Consider the following 19,007-nt stretch of genomic DNA (forward strand, 5'->3'; position numbering starts at 1 on the left):
GCCAATGTATTGGGTATGGGGTATATAAGACAGTGAGAAATGTAAGACCCCAAGGTTTTTGGGTTGAGGAAATATCAAGATTTACTGGAGTGAAGAAGCAAGAGGAACTGGTTTGGGGTGGGAGTATAGAAGGGATAGTACTCAGTAGCTTGATATTAGATATGTTCAGTTTGAGAGACCTACTAGAAGTCTGAGTGGAGATGTTGAGTAGCCAATTGTATATATAAGCCTAGGGCTCAGGCTAGCATTAAGCTGAGAATCAAGTTGAAGAGGAATTATTGAGAGAGAGGAGAAGGAGTGGAATAATCACTGAGGAGAGTGTGAGAGTGAATTGATGGTGAAAATGGCATAATGTTGCTACTCAGTTATATTTAATGATTGTGAATTCAGGTTGAGATGGAGTCAGCATAGACATAGGCTTTCTCCTGCTGTGGGTTTTATCAGGTAATTATGATAGAGGGACAAGGGAGTAATATAATGAAGGACCATTATATTACAAGGGAGTAATATAATGATGGGCCAAAAGAGGAAACCGAACATGAGAGGCTGTATTTCAATAAAAAGATAGTAGGGTGAATGAATAGGAGCTCCCTCCGAGCTCAAAGAATTGATGAAGGTAGGGTATTAAGAGGGTATTAGAGATATCAAGTGGGAAGTATTCTTCCACTGATGCCACTTCACCTTATCTCCAAATCTCCCAAGAACAACAGATGTCCAAAAAGGCCAGAAAGAAGTCAAGACGGCCTAAGCATAAACTTTATTCCTCTTTACAGGCCTACTGATTGAGGCAATTTAATATGAGCCACCACTCTCTGTTAGTATGTAATCAATTAACAAAAATAATCCCTGAGTGCTCTCTGAGTTTTAGGCCCTCCTTTAATTTTCCCCATCTTGTTTCTCATCTTCACCACCCTTAGAAGCTCTGACCTTTCTTGCTATGGTCTTTCTCATACTATTTTGTGTGTGGGTTTTTTTTGTTGTTGTTGTTTTTATAAAGCTCTTTCATGTTATTACAAATTGGTGAGGGTCTTTGTCTTGAAGGGAAGGTGGGAATTAATCATTGTAGTTTTTCACCATCCTTGAACCTTACACTTAGAAGTTAGTGTGGTGTAACCAGATTCTAAAACTGGATAGTTATCTAAAAAAAGTGAGAATTACCTGTATATCTAGATATACAGTCCTCACTAGATTGTATGCTCATTTAGGGGCAGGGTCATCATTTTATTCATAGTTTTATCCCCAGCTCTTCCAACAGTGTCTGACAATATAATATCGTGTTGGGGTATTTGTTGACTAAATGAATAATATAATTGTTAACTAAATAATTGTTAACTAAATGAATAATAATATTATTACAGTAACTTGTCTCTTTTTAGAGGTTACTTTTCATATCACAAGCCTCTCTGAATCACATCTGGGAACTAGGAAGCAATACCACTTGTAGGAATCTGCTCAAGAAAAATGGAAGTACATTACATGTCCACATATAGATACGTTTATAGCAGCATTCATTGTTCATAAGAGCTTAGAACTGGAAATAATTCAAATGCCCATCAACTGATGAATAAAGTAAATTGGTAGTATATGCAGTTAATGGAGTACTATTTAGCAATTAAAAGAAACAAGCTACCAATACATGTTATAGCATGGATGAACTCCAGAAACATTAGGCTAAATGAAAGAAGCTAGATGTAGAAAGCTTATATATTATTTGATTTCATTTTATAGAGAGTGTCTGGAAAAAGCAAATTTATCGAGGCAGAAAGCAGATCAGTAATTATTAGGGATGCGGGTAAGAATGGAATTAACTGTAAATAGGCACAAGGGAACTTTCTGGGTTAATGGAAATGTTCTAAAACTGGGTAGGGTTGGTGGTTGCACAACTGTAGATTTACTAAAATTATTTAATTGTTCACTTCTGATGGATGAATTTTATGGTATATAAATTATACCTCAGTAAACCTGTAAAAAACAAATGATTTTGAGCAACCAGAAATGGTAGTTTATAAAAAATGAAGTTTATTCAGAAATAAGCTTTTTGGTTCTCACTGTGCCCAAGCTTGTTGAGTTTGCTTAGGTAAAATTGTTAACACGTATATTTTCTAATGCATTGTACCTTAAAGGGTATTCTCATCAGGAGCAAATGGTAATTGATAGGAAGAGAAATAAAAACTTTAAAAAGTAAAAAGTATAGCCAGCAAGGACTGTTTAATGTTGGCATGTTACCTTGCACATGTCAGTAGCGCCTGAGGCCATCTTGACATAATTAGCTCAGTATAATTGATTACAGTTATGATATCTAATCAGTAAGAAAAGCCTGACTTATTTCTCTGTACCCAGGTTGTGAAAGCAAGCTAATCACATATCTGAAAGACTTTTTAAAAATATTATTAAAATTGAGTGTAAAGGGGCTAGCTTCATTTACATTTTCATTCATAATGGAAAATGGTACCATTATATGAGGTAAATTGTATTTTCGTTAATACAGTGTGATATCTTTCATACAAAGATGTTAGATCTGACCGACCACACTATACTGGGGCATATATTTAGTGCTTTTCTAGTACTAATGATAAAATTAGTTTCATCAGTTTGCATTAATTTAACCATCTTGTGACCAGAAATCTTAAACTTCCAAGATTTTTCCTGGTGCAAGTTAATGTGCTCAGGTGGTGAAACAGAGATTATTTTAATTTCTTTTATTGATCTTTGTTTCAGTTACCGAGTGCTGCCTAACAGACCACCCCAAATCTTAACGGACTTAAAACAACAACAACTCATTTCATATTCTGGGGTTGATTGGGCAGTTCCTCTGCTGGTCTCACCAGCCTTAGGTCACAGCTGCGTTCATCTGGTGGGTGGTTGGGGCATGGGGCCTGTTGGGATAGAGGATGTGGAACCTTCCTTTCTGTGGGATATGTTAGCTTTCTCACACATGACACTTTAGGGCAGTGTTCCAAAAAAGAACAAAATGTGAAGTTACAAGGCCTTGTAAGTTAAGAGTATCATTTCCGCTGCTTTCTCTTGGTCAAAGCAAGTCACAAGGCCAGCTGGGATTGTAAGGGTGGAAAAATAAACTACATCTCTTGATGAGAGAAACAGTAAAGTCCTACTGCAAAGAGGCACGCATAAAACCTTTAATTTTTTTTTGCCTTTCTGTTCTTTAAAAAACAAAACTCTTTGCTTTTCAGAATTAATTTAAACAGATGACAGCAATATAAACTTGAAAAAGATCACTTTAGTATATAAAATGAAGAGGTTGAATTAGAGTTCTTAGAAGCTTCAATCTGTGAGATTGATGAAGCTACAATTAAATAGAAGTATTTTCTGAGAAGAAAATAGCCTTAGCTTTGCTTATCCCTATACTACTTTTGTCATGGTTTGGCAACTTGAATTTTAAAGTGTATTGAAGAGGTGTTTTGAACTTTGAAATCTGATTGACCTGGATTAACATCTTAACCCTTTTCTAGTCTGTTTCTATATCTGGAAAATGAGGATAAAAATATACCATGATTGGGAAGATGAAAAAAATTCTGGAGATAGGTGGGGTGATGGTTGCACAGCAATGCAGATATATTTGTACGTGTGAACTGCACACTTATAAAATATGGCTATATTGGTAGACTTTGTTATGTTTTACCACAATTTAAAAAATGAACCTTGCAAAGTTGTGGTGAGGATTTAGTTTAGTAACAAATATTAAACATTCAGTAATGCTTATTTACTAGGCAAGTGTTAGGATAACTTTCCCTAAAATTTATTTACTACCTTTTGCTCAGAAAAATGCATTTATGAAATATTGAATGCCAACAGAATCATTTGTATATAATAAAATGAAAGTTCAACAAGGTCCCATGAACCTTTTTTAAAATGACTAATCTTTGTGTTAATTTGGATTTTCATATAATCTTAGGAGATTTGCTTATATTTGATATGAATATGTCATTCTCTTTAAATGTTTCTCATTTCTTATCCTGTAAGGACATAATGAAGTATTTTATCCAACAGGGATTTATTCAAGGGATTAAATTACCACTCCGTGTTAGGATACATAAACTCATTTGAGACATGAATTGATACCTGATATTGCATTCATTGATAATTAGTACAATTTAAAAGTTGATTCTATGACTTATGTTGAGAAACTTGAAGATCATTTATTCATTTAAAGTGCATCTACTGTGTGCTAGTATTCTAGACCTTGGATACAATAGCATGAAATAATACAAACCTCCTTTCCTCTGTGGAATCTCAATTCAAGTTAGGATGTTAGACAACAAACAACTAAAGTGAATAAATACATACCTTTATTTGGAGATAAGTGGTAGGAAGAAATAGAAAGCAGGATGAGGAGTAAGAGAGTAACGTGGGTGAGAAGACTATTTTAGGTAAGTGCACAACAATGGCTTCTCTGAAGAGAAGTGAAGTGAAGGATTGAGCTATGTGAAGAAGTAGAGAAGAGCATTCCAGACATGATAAAGAGCAAGTGCAAAGGCTCAGAGGTGGGACCAACCTTGGTGAATTTATTTGATGAACATAGCACGCAGACCAGTATGACAACTACTGTGAGAGGCTGGAGGAGCATGAGGGGAGATGAAGTTGTAGAGACAGGCAGGGGTCCTATTTAGATTTTATTCTGAGACATTGGTAAGAGACTTTGTATTTTAAGTGTGATGGGAAACTTACTAAAATTTTTTTTAAAAACCCTTTATTTTGAAATAATATTAGACTAAAACAAAAATAATACAGTGAGTTCATGTATACTCTTCATCCAGTGTTAATATCTTGTATAACCTTCATTGGAATCATCTCTTCAGGGTAGTGTGTTACCTTATAATGTCCACTCTCCTGCCACTATATGGAGAAGACTGAAGAGGCAAGAGCAGAAGTACAGAGATCAGTTAGGAGGCTTCTATACTATAGTTAGTAGTCCACATGAGTGTTGATGAGTAGAGTGGTGGCTGGACAGTTCCTTAAAAGAGGTTTATGGGCTTCCCTGGTGGCGCAGTGGTTGAGAGTCCGCCTGTCGATGCAGGGGACATGGGTTCGTGCCCCGGTCTGGAAAGATCCCACATGCCGCGGAGCGGCTAGGCCCGTGAGCCATGGCTGCCGAGCCTGCGCATCTGGAGCCTGTGCTCCGCAACAGGAGAGGCCACAACAGTGAGAGGCCCGCGTACCACAAAAAAAAAAAAAAAAAAAGAGGTTTACACAAATAGCCTCTCAGCACTCTTATTTTAAAAAGCCTGGTTTAGGGACTTCCCTGGTGGCACAGTGGTTGGGAATCCGCCTGCCAATGCAGGGGACACGGGTTCAAGCCCTGGTCCGGGAGGATCCCACATGCCATGGAGCAACTAAGCCCATGTGCCACAACTACTGAGCCTGCGCTCTAGAGCATGCAAGCCACAAGTACTGAGCCCTTGCACTGCAACTACTGAAGCCCCCGGGCCTAGAGCCCATGCTCTGCAACAAGAGAAGCCACCACAATGAGAAGCCCGTGCACCGCAACAAAGAGTAGCCCCTGCTCACTGCAACTAGGGAAAGCCTGCATGCAGCAATGAAGACCCAACTTAGCCTCCCCAAAATAAATAATAATAAAATTAAATAAAAAAGAAAGAAAAGCCTGATTTAGAATATCATACTAAGAAATTGAACAAAGCCTTCCCTGAACCAAACTTCTGTACTTGGTTGTTTTTTAAGAGGAACAAAATACTAGCATAGTTTAGGTCAAGAAAAATAATTTATTATGCATAAGCAGTTTCGATGATGAAAGAATATTTGAAATGGGTGAATAAAGGACTTCAGTCACTTTCCTTTATGTTGAAAATCTGAGTTAGCTCTCTTAGTCATTGGTTCCTTATTGTAATTTGCTAGTATCTTTTCTTTGAAAGAATGAAAGCTAGTAAATACTAAATTTCAATCAGTTTTTTAGATACTTATATTTTGTGTAGAAAATGCTTCTTAATTGTACAAAGATTAATTACCAAGATTTTTCATTGCAAAGATATGATCTTATTTTGTGATCTGCATGGCTATTTATCCTGTTTATTTTGTTTCTACACATTTTACTTAAATTTTAAGAATAATGTTCCACAGTCAGAAGCTTTAATGAAAGCATTGTACAGATATTTTGCTCATATAGTTAACCCATGTATCCATTATATGCTTTTAAAGTGTTAGCGAATATTGATAGAATCATTTCTCAAAATTGTACTTTTCTAATGTTCTGTTCTGTAGCATCAAACAATCTATTACTGATCTATATTCTTAAACCATTTCCTACTTTTTATTTACTATAAAACAAAGAGATAATGGGAAAACAACTTGTTCTGGATGTTGAACCTAGAAGTTAAATACTTTTTGATAGTGTCTGCTCTACTTCACTTTAAAAACGAAAATAGGAGCATTTTTTTTCAGTTGAAGCCCAGGAGTTGTAGACACTTTTATTCTTTGTTGTTATAGTTGAACTTTCATGCAGAGCTTTATGGAATTTATTTTCATTAAATAGGGAACATAATTGTAACTATATGTAGAGACATTGAGGGGATTTTGTGAAATACTTGTATGTTATTTGGAACACTGCCTGGCAAAGAGAGCATGCTCAGTTAAATATCAGGTCTTATTAGAAGTACTATGAGTAGTATTGGGATTATTTAAAACAGCTTTATTCTTGCTTATTTTGGAGAAGTGGTCTGTGAGCATCTTCTGTTATTCACTTAATATTTAATGAGCAGCTTCTGGGTGCCAGGCACTGTAAAGTGTTCTCATGTATATTATCTTGGCTAAACTGCCCACATCAGCTCCCATTTTGATAATGGGGGTATTAGACTCTGAGAGGTTAAGTCATTTAGCCGTGATTTCACAGTAAGAGGTGGGTGTCACTTGCTAAAACATGTCATCTGACGCTGACATATAAAGGTTTTTTAAAATTGTCCTAATCACTCATCTGATAGATGTTTATATTGTGTACTTCTTATGTGCAGAGCTGTTTTGATATGGGCTGTGGAGTTTGATACACTGTCTCATAGTGTTGCAGGTAACTGATATAAGGTAGAAAGTGATATTATTAGAAATTATACACATTTAGAGTAGGGAGATGTTATTTGCATTGAGGGAAAAAGTTCAATCAGGGATGTTTTCTTGAAAGTCAACATTTAAATTGAGTAGTTTAGGAGTAGTAGGATTTGGACATACGTGAGTGGTGGAATTTGGACATCTCAAGAGAGAAAACAGTAAAGAAAACATGAGATGTGTGTAGAAAGTAGTGAATAGTTTGTTTTGGCTACTGTGTATAGTGTGTGAATGGATGTAGGGGAAATTTAGATTGGAAAGGTAAATTAGGACCAAATTATGTAGGGTCTTAAAAACTTGAGTAGTTATTTTGAATTTAGATATCCTTTAGTTCAGTAAATTTGTTTTAGCCAATGTAGAGGCTAGTTACATACAATTTGGGGGGAAATAAAATTGAATGAGAAATTGAGACCATAATGAGATTTTACTATTAAAAAGGAAGATGGGGGCCATGTGGAATGGTAGAAAGAACACTTTATCAGGAGCATGGATATGAAATTTTTAATCCTGGCCTTGTCATATTAAGTAGTTATATAACCTTGGGAAGATTCTTTTAAGTTCTGTGAGCATTAGCTTCTTAATATGCAAAATGAGAATTTGTATAAAAGATCCTTAAGGCCCATAATAAGATGGTGACTGTGTCATTTTTTGTCCAAACTAGGACACTGAAATTGAAAGGAGGCACTATTAATAATTAACCCAGTAGCAACCAAATTATACTTTTGCTTTTTATCCTATTATATTATGAGTTTACTTTCACCTGTTACCTTGCAAAGTTCAAATTTAAAGTACTGAAAAGTAGGGGAAAGGATTAAGACGTCCATTGTAAATGTTTAATGTTATTGAACAAGGTAAAGGTAGTATAATCTGAGGAAACAGAATCATTTAAAAAGGTGTCTGCTTGATGTTGTGAGTGGTAATGATTAAAAGTGTGCTTATAAACATAGAATTGTTTTGAAACATATTGTTCAAAATAGAGTCAACTACTACCACAGATAAAGCTAGAACGGTTACATACATCACTATAAGTATATATCTCAGTTTGCCTGGCATATAGGGGAAGTAGAGATACTTCGTTTACACTTTTTTACATGTCCTCAGGGACTGCCGTGTCTAGGGCACTTTATAATAGTTGGGTCTACCAGAATGCTGTGCTTGCTGTTTTTTGTTTTGTTTTGTTTTGTTTCTTGCTGTACGTGGGCCTCTCACTGTTGTGGCCTCTCCCGTTGCGGAGCACAGGCTCCGGACGCGCAGGCTCAGCGGCCATGGCTCACGGGCCCAGCCCTTCTGCGGCATGTGGGATCTTCCCAGACCGGGGCACGAACCTGCGTCCCCTGCATCGGCAGGCGGACTCTCAACCACTGCGCCACCAGGGAAACCCCTGTGCTTGCTGTTTTTTAAATAGTCTTTTAATAGTTTTTTTAATCTCCTGATGCTATGCTCACTATTATAAATTTTCTGACTTATCATAATGGTTCGATACAATTATGTGTAGAGGCACCTCTCCCCCAACACTCCTGTGTAGGTGTAAGTTTAAGAACTGATTGAGGGCCTCAAAACTGTATGGGCTTTGATAGCAAGTTTGATATTTTGAAGCACTTTCTCATATTTTCTGGTTTTCTCATGTTCTAGGTGAATTATTTTATATTAAATGTGCATTCAGATCACCTGGGTATCTTGTTAAATGGCAGATTCTGATTTGGTAGGTTTGAGGTGGGCCTGAGATTCTGCTTGTCTAACAGAAGTGGAAGATGTGGAAGTTTCTATTCTGTAGACTACATTCAGAGTATCAGATAGGTTCTAGATGCTTTTCCGGAATTCTGGCAGACTTATGATATATGATGTTAAATATGGCTGGATTCTTTCAGAAATTATATTAATAGTTGTTTTAAAGAGAAAACTTAGGACTTTTGTAAATTTAATAATACAGTTGATTGAAATAATATTTGTCTTTTGTATTCACATTTTTCTTCTTCTTATGTTTACCAGTGTCTTAACTCTAGTTTTGCTTCTTTCTCATATCTTTTTTGTTGTTTTGGTTTTTGCTTTTCTTTAATGTATTATTGTGTTTTGTGGATCTGGTCAGGGAACCGTTACTGTATTTTATGTTTGTATCTACATTTTATTTTGCATGCGTAACGTGGCTTTGCCTGGATGTTCTTTTTGGTAAGTTCCAAATTTATAAAGCATATTGTTTTTTGTAGTGTAAGTTATAATGTTTTTCACCTTCTTTTCTCCCACTTCTAGTAATGTGGTCATGCTTATGAGTTGTTTTTAGTTTTTTTAAAGAGTTCATTTGATAATTTTCCTAACACTTTCCAATTTTCCTTAATAGTAGTGCAGTTTGGTACTAATCTGCTTTGATTCGTTTTATAGCCTCACAATGTCAGTTGCTGGTCACTATTAGCAGTTGCTGTCTCAAGTATTTTGGTTTTTTAAAAGAGCCTTAATCATCTAGAAATATTGTCCTAAAAGCTTGTGCTTCCATTTAGCAATCATAAAAGAAGATAGTTTGTAGTAAAACTAAATAATTTTGTTCTCAGTAAACAATGCATTCTAATTTTGTTTTCACAGCAACAGCTTGCACAACTACAGAAAGAAAAATCAGAGATTCTGAAAAATCTGGCATTATATTACTTTACATTTGTAGATGTTATGGAATTTAAGGTATGTATTTTAATGTATAAAATTTAACATTTCAGAGATAGATTGATATTTGTTAATCATATAAATTGTTCTGTCACTTGTAGATAATAAAATTAGAATTCTTCTAGAACAAAAATTCAAAATACATTTTATTTGTGTGTGTTTTCTGAATTTAGTAGTATTCATATAGGTAAAAGGTTTAAATAAACTTTTATTTTCAGGACCATGTTTGTGAATTGCTGAATACTATTGATGTTTGCCAAGTCTTCTTTGATATTGTAAGTATTATTTTCAGAAAAATTTCCAATTCTTCTGTCTGTTTCTAGTAGAACTAAGGGGATCAAATGCTTTTCTTTAGAGAAAATGTAAATGATTAGTATATAAAGTTTCAGCATTGTTAATTTGGCTTGTATTTTTTAAGGTAAGGAGTTATACTGTATTTTCACTTGTTTATTTGATTGTCATTGAATATAAATCTTGTACATATTCGGAAATAGTTGTTAATTTTAGTATTTTAATAGGCCCAATTTTAAAAGGTTACACAAGTAATCCTTTTCTCTATAAAAAGCATACTTGATAAAACTCTTTCTTGATAAGTCAATTTCTAGATAAAGGAAGTCAAAGTGAAAAATGTCTCCACTGACTTAATGGTGAACCTATTTATTTATTTAATACTCCTTTTTTCTTGCTTAGTGAGATTTGCTTTCATGTTTATTATTTTTTTGGTTTTGGTTATTCTTTTAAACTGTTAGCAGTTTGAATAGGGTGATCACAGACTCTGTTTCATCCATAAAATTTTGTCACAAGCACAAAACTATTATCTATAACTCCAAAATTATAAGCATGTTTTTGGTGAAAGGAATTAGATAGAATTTCAGAAATGGGGGTAAAACAAATAACTATAGAAAATTATTAGCTTTCAGTAGCTGCCATGAAGATTTTTGTGTGTGTGCTTAAAAGTTTGTGAAATAGGAAGGAGTTGAACTTAATGGTTTTTTTCCCCTAGACTGTAAACTTTGATTTAACGAAGAACTACTTAGATTTGATCATAACGTATACAACACTAATGATACTGCTGTCTCGAATTGAAGAAAGGAAGGCAATCATTGGATTATACAACTATGCGCATGAAATGACCCATGGAGCAAGGTAAACCTGCATTATAAAAATCTGTGTGAAATTCCCAATTAATTTTATGGCTTACAACTCAGTGATATTTGATATGTCTGTTTTAAGTGACCGAGAATACCCACGTCTTGGTCAGATGATTGTGGATTATGAAAACCCTTTAAAGAAGATGATGGAAGAATTTGTACCCCATAGCAAGGTAAGAGCTGGTTTTTAGGTGTGCTTCAATAGGCATATGATATAGCTTAAGGGTGGATAGTTAGAGTGATAAACTACTTTTAAGAAAGAAAATTATAATGAGATGTGAATAATAGTTATGCATGGTTTTATCTAATTGTGAACCAGAGAACTCATTAATTAGATTCAGAATAGTGAATAGAGATTCAGGAATATATTGATCCATTGTAGTTTTTAGGTTCAGTATAGTGTATAGAGATAGTGAAGTTTAGTATTTGAGAATGTCTATATTTGTATCAGATTGCTTGGGTTCTAATCCCAACTCTGCCAATTACAGTGTAATATTGGGCAAGTTACTTAACCAACTTCAGTGTACCTCAGTTTTCTTACCTGTAAAAGTGCAGTATTAAATGAGTTACTTTGTAAAGAGTATTTAGGTACATAGTATTTAATAAATTTTAGCTATATTATTATAATATAGCCTCTTAATGAGAGAAATACTACAGGAGTTTTGTGATAATTTGGCATGTCTGTCTTTTATGGTATATTAAAAAACTAGTTCTTAATGAAGTAGTTTTGGTTTAGAGTCTTGCCTTTATGGCTTCTCTGAGGGAGGGCTAGTTCCTAAGCACATCAAGGAAATTTACAGGTATCCTCATTATTTATAGATAAGGAAATTGAGGCTGGAGAAGTGATATGATGAAGTAAGCCATTTGGTAGCAGTAGTGGCAAAACTAGAGCTAAAACCCAGGATATTAGAATCTTGGCCCATTGTTCTCTTTGAATGATGAGAGTTAGAATTTTTTTTTAAATTTATTTATTTTATTTTTGGCTGCGTTGGGTCTTTGTTGCTGTGCGCGGACTTTCTCTAGTTGCGGCGAGTGGGGGCTACTCTTCGTTGCGGTGCATGGGTTTCTCATTGCAGTGGCTTCTCGTTGCGGAGCACAAGCTCTAGGCATGCAGGCTTCAGTAGTTGTGACACATGGGCTCACTAGTTGTGGCTCGCGGGCTCTAGAGCGCAGGCTCAGTAGTTGTGGTGCACGGGCTTAGTTGTTCCACGGCATGTGGGATCTTCCTGTACCAGGGCTGGAACCCATGTCCCCTGCCTTGGCAGGAGGATTCTTAACCATGGTGCCACCAGGGAAGCCCGGAGTTAGACTTCTTAGTAATACAGTATTTTGTATGAATCTATGCTTTTTTTTTTTGACATACAGTTGACAGCAAGAATTTTCCTTCAGTTTTCTTACTCCCATGAAAATTATGAAGATGCATTTCCAGTTTAATTTCTTTGCATAGCTGTATTATATCTACAAATTTATGTAGGTTTAATGTCTTGGAGTTAGTTGAATCATTAGTTTGAAAGAGGCTAGTAGATGACATTAGTTTTGAAGTAAAAATCAGCATTGTAGATGAAAGTGCCAGGATTCCTCAAAGTGCTGAGCAGATCATTGTTGTCTGTCTCTCTGATTTTGATAGTCCTTTTTCCTCACCTAGAAATGTCTTCCCTACTCCTTTCCTATTTTTTCTCTGGATCTGTTTCTAACTTCTTGCCAATCATGTATGGCCTTGTTTTTAGTTAGCCACTTCAAATTTGGTTCTTTTCCCAGTTAGTTGATGAAAATTTCTTTTAAAGGCTGTTGGATCTCTAAGTTCTCCATAGCCATTAGTTTATATTAGACAATTAATAATTACTTGAGAATTGTCCATTTGGATTAGACCAGTTTTTTCCTAATCTTGATTTTTCCGATGTTCTGTGATATCTCAGGGTTTTGATAGAAAGACCATCATGTATTTGCTAGGATTTGTTAAAATTCAATTAATTTAATTTAAAAAGCTATTCTGAATCACTTGGTGGAGTGTGATAAGAATAGATTCCTGGGCTTTACTCCCAGAGGTTCTGGTTCAGGCAGAGCCCTGGATTCTCGTTTTCTGAACAGACTTCCCTGGCAATTTATGTGCAGCCAGATTAAAGAACCACTCGTACAGAATTTTTAGGAAGGAGGAGTGAATAGCAAAGAATAGTTAAAAGCAAGCAAGAATCAGATGAGATGAAAAATTAAATACCTAGATAGTAAAGCTGTAATTAATAGACCAAATGGCAAATAGAAGTAAGTAATTTATTAAGATAAAGTACAGTGGGTTATTTTTAGAAGGCATTCTTTGAAGAAATATGAAACATGTTGAGCTCTATTAACACTTAGTCATGTAACCTTAATGTCTTTTTCTTTCAGTGAGAGCTATTGAGTAGAAAGTGATGCACAAAATGATTACCCTAGACTCTCTACCCTTTTTGAAATAAAGATCTCAAGATTGCCAAACATTTTCACCTGAAGAAAGTAACATGATTTCTTGAGCTAAGCTTTTGCTGAGGAATGCAGAATCTATGTAGCTTCATGAAGTTAAAAAAAAAAAAATCTAGAGGAGGATAACTGGAACCCACCTCAAATATTATATGGAGCGTAGTTGTAATTACGCTCTTGTTGTTTTACGATGATACAGTTAGAAACACACAGCAGTTGTAGCTGGAATTTAAATGGAAATTGAAAAAAAAAAACCATTTTATTCCTCAACTTTCTTTTTTTCTATTTAATTAGTCTCTTTCAGATGCACTGATTTCTCTTCAGATGGTGTATCCACGAAGGAATCTTTCAGCTGACCAGTGGAGAAATGCTCAATTATTGAGTCTCATCAGTGCACCCAGTACAATGCTTAACCCTGCACAGTCTGACACTGTATGGTTCTGTATTTTCTTTTTTGAATGAAAATAGTAAAGTTGATTTTTTAAAAAAAATATCAGTTAAGCAGTGCTATTGCAGTTTTTCTTCTAATAAGTATTAGCCTGTCAGTGAAGTTTATTTATTGTAAAATGCTCAGTATTTAAATCATACCATTTAGTTTTTGTATTTCTAGATTCTGATGCTAAGTTAGTAAAATTAGTAGTACGAGTATTTTCTTTTAAGGTTTAAAAATTTGCTTAGCCTTATTATGGTAGAAAATTTGGAAGATTCAGAAAATTATAAAGAAGAAAACAAAAATCATCCCAAATCTCACCAACTAGAGAAAATCGCTGTTGTATTCTGTTACATTTCTTTTCAAGCTTTTTTCTGTGTATATGAACATAGATGTTACGCATATGGAGAATACACACACATAATTACTGATTTGGGTGAGACAGTGAACATTGAGGTACATAAATCTTTTCTTTAACTTGACTAAAATTTTATCCTTTGGAATACTGCAAACTCTGCAAGAGACTTGGGAAATTTGGAAGTAGTCATTTACCAGATTGAAAACAATTTAGCAACAGTATTTTTTAAAGAGAAGTTTCAGGGTGGGTAAATGTGAAAGAGGCACAGCTTTCATTGTCCTTTATGGACTGCAAGTATAAATATAGGTTATAAAACTTTCATCCAACTTTTCAAATATGTTGTGGTGGTATTTGAACCAAGAGTTGAGTAGTCAGACTTCTCAGGAGGAAGAGAAGGAGGAGTGACTCAGTACAGAATATTTTTTTAAGAATTTCTTTAAGCCACAAATTTATATTTTCTCTTTTTAAGATGCCTTGCGAATATCTCTCTTTGGATGCCATGGAAAAATGGATTATCTGTAAGTAAAATTGGTTAGTTTTTGATTACCCCCTCAGGTTTAAGTTTTAGAGAAAAATAACAGGTAACATGTATTACTTTTGTGCCAAGCACTGTACTAAGACTTCTATGTACATTACCTCATTCAGTCCTTATACTCACCCTGTTAGGGTAGATGGTCTGTTTTATAGATGAGGAATCTAAAGTTTCGTCCACACAGCTAGTAAGTGACAAAGACAGAGAACCCACACTAAATCCAAGGCTGATGGTCTACATTATATTTCCTCTCAACACGACCATCCAAACTAAATTTTTATTTTATTTTTAATGATTTTCTTCATATTGCATTTATTCAGTTAAAGTTTTTGGTCTTAATTTACTTTAGTATATGTAATAGATGACTCATATGTTTGCATGGGAGATAAAATTACTTGTTTGCACTCCTAGGACGTTCACAAACTATGGGAGAAATAGACACACAGATATAATATAAATGAGAATTGCTGTAATTTTTTCTACCACCCCAGGTCCACTGGCAGAGGGGAATAATTTTGAGCAATTTGTGCTTTTTAGTTCTTATAGTTCTTGTTTCTTAATTTATTAACATTTAGGTGACATTTAGGTAACATTTGATGACTTTTTATTATACTGTTTCTAAAACTGGTGAAGGACCAGTTTTTCTTTTTTAGTGATTTTTAGATTGATACTTTTATAAAATACAGTGGAACTGAATTACTGGAATTATCAGATAAAGTAATAAGCAAAGACAAAATAAAAGCCCACATTTTAATTATTAGATTCAATTTAATCTAACAATTTGATTGTTATTAGGTTTCTACTTATAAATTGCTGTCAATGAAAAGTTTTCTAAATGAAAGTTTCTAAATACTCTCAGTTCTCTACTTAATCTCAGTATGCACTGGCAGTTTGAGTAGCACTGTTATTAGCATGAAAGAGGAAGAATTTAGCACACACCCCCTGCCCTTAGCCATTTTTATTAATTATAATTTTTATGTTGATCAGATTTGGATGTTTATATTTTCTTTTATAATGGTAGTTAAGGTTTTCGTGCTTTGTTGATTTAAAAACACAACTTTCAGAGTATTGATTTTGCTCAAAAGTATGGTGATCCTTGACTATTTTATGTTTATGGATGTGTGGATAAAGAACTAGTGTGATTAGTAGAGTTAGGTGGCATGAGTGACCTCAAGCATTAAATAGGACTGTTTCCCCGCAGTCTTTACCTTAAAAGGGAATGCTGAATGCAGGCTTTGTGTAATGAGCCAGGGATGTGAGTCAGAAGACAGACTCCCGTAAGGGGAGGATACCTGGGCATGGAAAAGGCAAACAGATTTGGGATAACCACAATTGCCCAAAGTAAGGAATGTTTACTCAGTTTTGCTGCTTTCATTTATTTGAGCCTTGAGTAGAATTAATAGAAATAGGTCAAACTGTGCACTTCTCTTTTTGACATCAATTCCCACTCTAGGACTTTCTATAGAAGATGGTCTACTTTCTTTAGAGCTTTGCTCTAGATTAGTTCAAAGGCTAGCAGTATCACCTAGGAACTTGTTAGATATGCAGAATACTGATCTCTACCCTAGACCTACTGAATGAGAAACTCTGAATGGATCCCAGCAACCTGTGATTTAATATGCCTTCCCAGTGATCCTGCTAGAAAGCTAAAGTTTCAGAGTCACTGGTCTAGATTATAGCCTAGGACCAAGCATTGTTGAGGGTCTGGAATGTTGAGGACCCTGCTCTTTTGAATGCAGTTGCACCATAACTTATCCTGATATTCTTTTCAGGGTCCGTTCTTACTCTATTAATTACACTAAGAGGACTCCTTGGGAAAGACCTCTTTTTAAATTGGTAGTACAGTCTTTCTTTCTTCAAAGATTTTCTCCAACTTTCTTGTCTAGTATTGGTCTTCTGTCTTGTTTTCTAATATTTTTATGGCTTAAAAAATTTTTTTTTCCTGTCCTTTTATTGGGACCTTAGTGGGGAAAGGAGGTTAATGTGTGCTTCAGTTAATAAATTGTCTTCCTAATCTTGGGCTATTTTAAATTAGTTTACCTTTTATTGATCTTATAAACAAATGAATATATCTTAATGTATAATGTGACTCATATCTTAAAAAAGTAAAATATACAGTAACCCATAATGAAACTGATAATATTCTCAGAGAAATTTTATTATCAACAGCAATCTTGTGAATCTAAGTATACATTGAGGTACAAGGCACTAAGTGAAATTTCATTGTACTAAGGGGATTAGAGTATAAAATGTCAGTACATGGGACTTCCCTGGTAGCACAGTGGTTAAGAATCCGCCTGCTAAAAAAAAAGAATCTGCCTGCTAATGCAGGGGACATGGTTTCGAGCCCTGGTCTGGGAAGATCCCACATGCCACGGAGCAACTAAGCCCGTGCGCCACAACTACTGAGCCTGCTCTCTAGAGCCCGCGTGCCGCAACTACTGAAGTCTGTGTGCCTAGAGTCCATGCTCCGCAATAAGAGAAGCCACTGCAGTGAGAAGCCCACACACCACAACGAAGAGTAGCCCCCCCACTCGCTGCAACTAGAGAATGCCCGTGCACAGCAATGAAGACCCAATGCAGCCAAAAATAAATAAATAAATAAATTTATTTTTAAAAAAATGTCAGTACACGAGGCAAAAACTTTTACAAAACTTCTCAAGGATTTTTAAAATTTTCATACAGTATGTTCTATTTCTTTGGTTACGTACTAGATCAAATAATTAGGCTTGCATTTAGGGGGCCCTGTTGTATGAAAAACATCTTAATATATTTCAGGAAGTTCAATGTACTTTTGTTTTTGTTTTTGTTTTTGCGGTACGCGGGCCTCTCACTGTTGTGGCCTCTCCCGTTGCGGAGCACAGGCTCCGGACGCGCAGGCTTAGCGGCCATGGCTCACGGGCCCAGCCGCTCCGTGGCATGTGGGATTTTCCCGGACCGGGGCACAAACCTGTGTCCCCTGCATCGGCAGGTGGACTCTCAACCACTGCGCCACCAGGGAAGCCCCAATGTACTTCTGTATGTATGACTCCTCAATATATGCTTAAGAGTTAGCTTGCTTATAATAATAGTGACCCTTTAAAAGGAAGGTTGAGCTAAGAATAAAAGACAAATGGCAAGTTAAATGTTAACGATTCAGGAGTTTAAAGATGGGAGTGACTGTTGAGAATCAGAGGGAAATCTCAGAAAATAGGATTGAATTTGTAACTGGCCAGTACGGTACCTAGTTTATAATACGCACTCAGTAATGTTGAAAGAATGAAAGATGAGGTTCTATGGCCTAGAATAGAGCGCTAGGGAGGACATCAACAAACATGCAGCATTACACATTTGTGTAGGATTTCTAAATTAGATGACAGAAGGTAAAAGATACTCAAAATTCATATGATAGGGAGCAGCGTAATATATTGAAAGAATATTGGACTAATGGTAACTGCTTGAGGCAAAGTCTAGCTCTAATACTTTATTAGTATAACTTTAGTCAAGTCATTGACCTTCATTTCTTCAATTATAAGAAAAGGATACCACTGGTTCTTTCTACACTATAGGATAATCATGTCAAAGGACTTATTTAGTAACTATAATTTGCTATGAAAATGTGAGATGCTATTTAATTTCTTCTGGAGATTTAGAAGAGTAGATTAGCTTTTTCAGTTTTTGTTAGAACTGTAATGATTACTGTATTATGTGTGAACTGGTAGCTTCTGATCTCTGGCTTAAAGTATCTTTTACTCATTTTTTAAAACCGCTTCCTTCTCAACCCAGAAGTGACATTTTTTCCCATTTCATCAGTGCAGGTTCAAAGCACTGGTTTTGCAGAGTACAGAAAATTATAATTGAAAAGGAGAAATATTGCTGGTATCTTGTATGTATATGTATTATTAACTGTCACTTAAAAGCCTCAGTTTAGTGATTTGTTAATGTTTCTTTACTTTTAAAAAGCTACCCTGTAACTGAAATAATCTAACTTTGGAATACTTTTATATTTGCACTTCTTTTTCATTTGTTTAAAGTTGGATTTATTTTGTGCCATGGGATCCTAAATACTGATGCAACAGCACTGAACCTTTGGAAGCTAGCTCTTCAAAGTAGCTCTTGCCTCTCTCTCTTTCGGGATGAAGTTTTCCACATTCACAAAGCTGCGGAAGACTTATTCGTAAACATACGAGGGTATGGCATTTTCAATTTTTTTGTCTTTTTTGGAGAAGAGTAGTGAGTGGAATATCTATTAAAGTTTTGGGGATAGAGAAGGATCATATTACACAAGAAGATATAGCCTATACCAACTTACCAGTCACACCAAGTTGTTTTTAGCAGTGATCCTGATATTTTTTACAGGTAATTTCACAGGTTAAAAAATCTAGTGTT

The 19,007-nt window shown here is 35.3% G+C and overlaps 1 protein-coding gene across 1 annotated transcript in view; it reads left to right on the forward strand.

Moving 5' to 3' along the window:
• Positions 1-19,007, forward strand: part of NCKAP1 (NCK associated protein 1) — a 98,887-nt gene that overhangs the window by 25,749 nt on the left and 54,131 nt on the right. The window contains exons 3-9 of the mRNA XM_029225622.1: positions 9,643-9,735; positions 9,936-9,992; positions 10,721-10,863; positions 10,951-11,041; positions 13,614-13,751; positions 14,577-14,625; positions 18,653-18,809. Coding sequence (XP_029081455.1) covers positions 9,643-9,735; positions 9,936-9,992; positions 10,721-10,863; positions 10,951-11,041; positions 13,614-13,751; positions 14,577-14,625; positions 18,653-18,809 — 728 coding nt within the window. The remainder of the gene's footprint in view (positions 1-9,642; positions 9,736-9,935; positions 9,993-10,720; positions 10,864-10,950; positions 11,042-13,613; positions 13,752-14,576; positions 14,626-18,652; positions 18,810-19,007) is intronic.

The sequence above is a fragment of the Monodon monoceros genome, unplaced genomic scaffold (genome assembly GCF_005190385.1).
Source record: "Monodon monoceros isolate NGI ecotype Baffin Bay Population unplaced genomic scaffold, NGI_Narwhal_1 Super_Scaffold_16, whole genome shotgun sequence".
In the NCBI taxonomy this organism is placed as follows: domain Eukaryota; kingdom Metazoa; phylum Chordata; class Mammalia; order Artiodactyla; family Monodontidae; genus Monodon; species Monodon monoceros.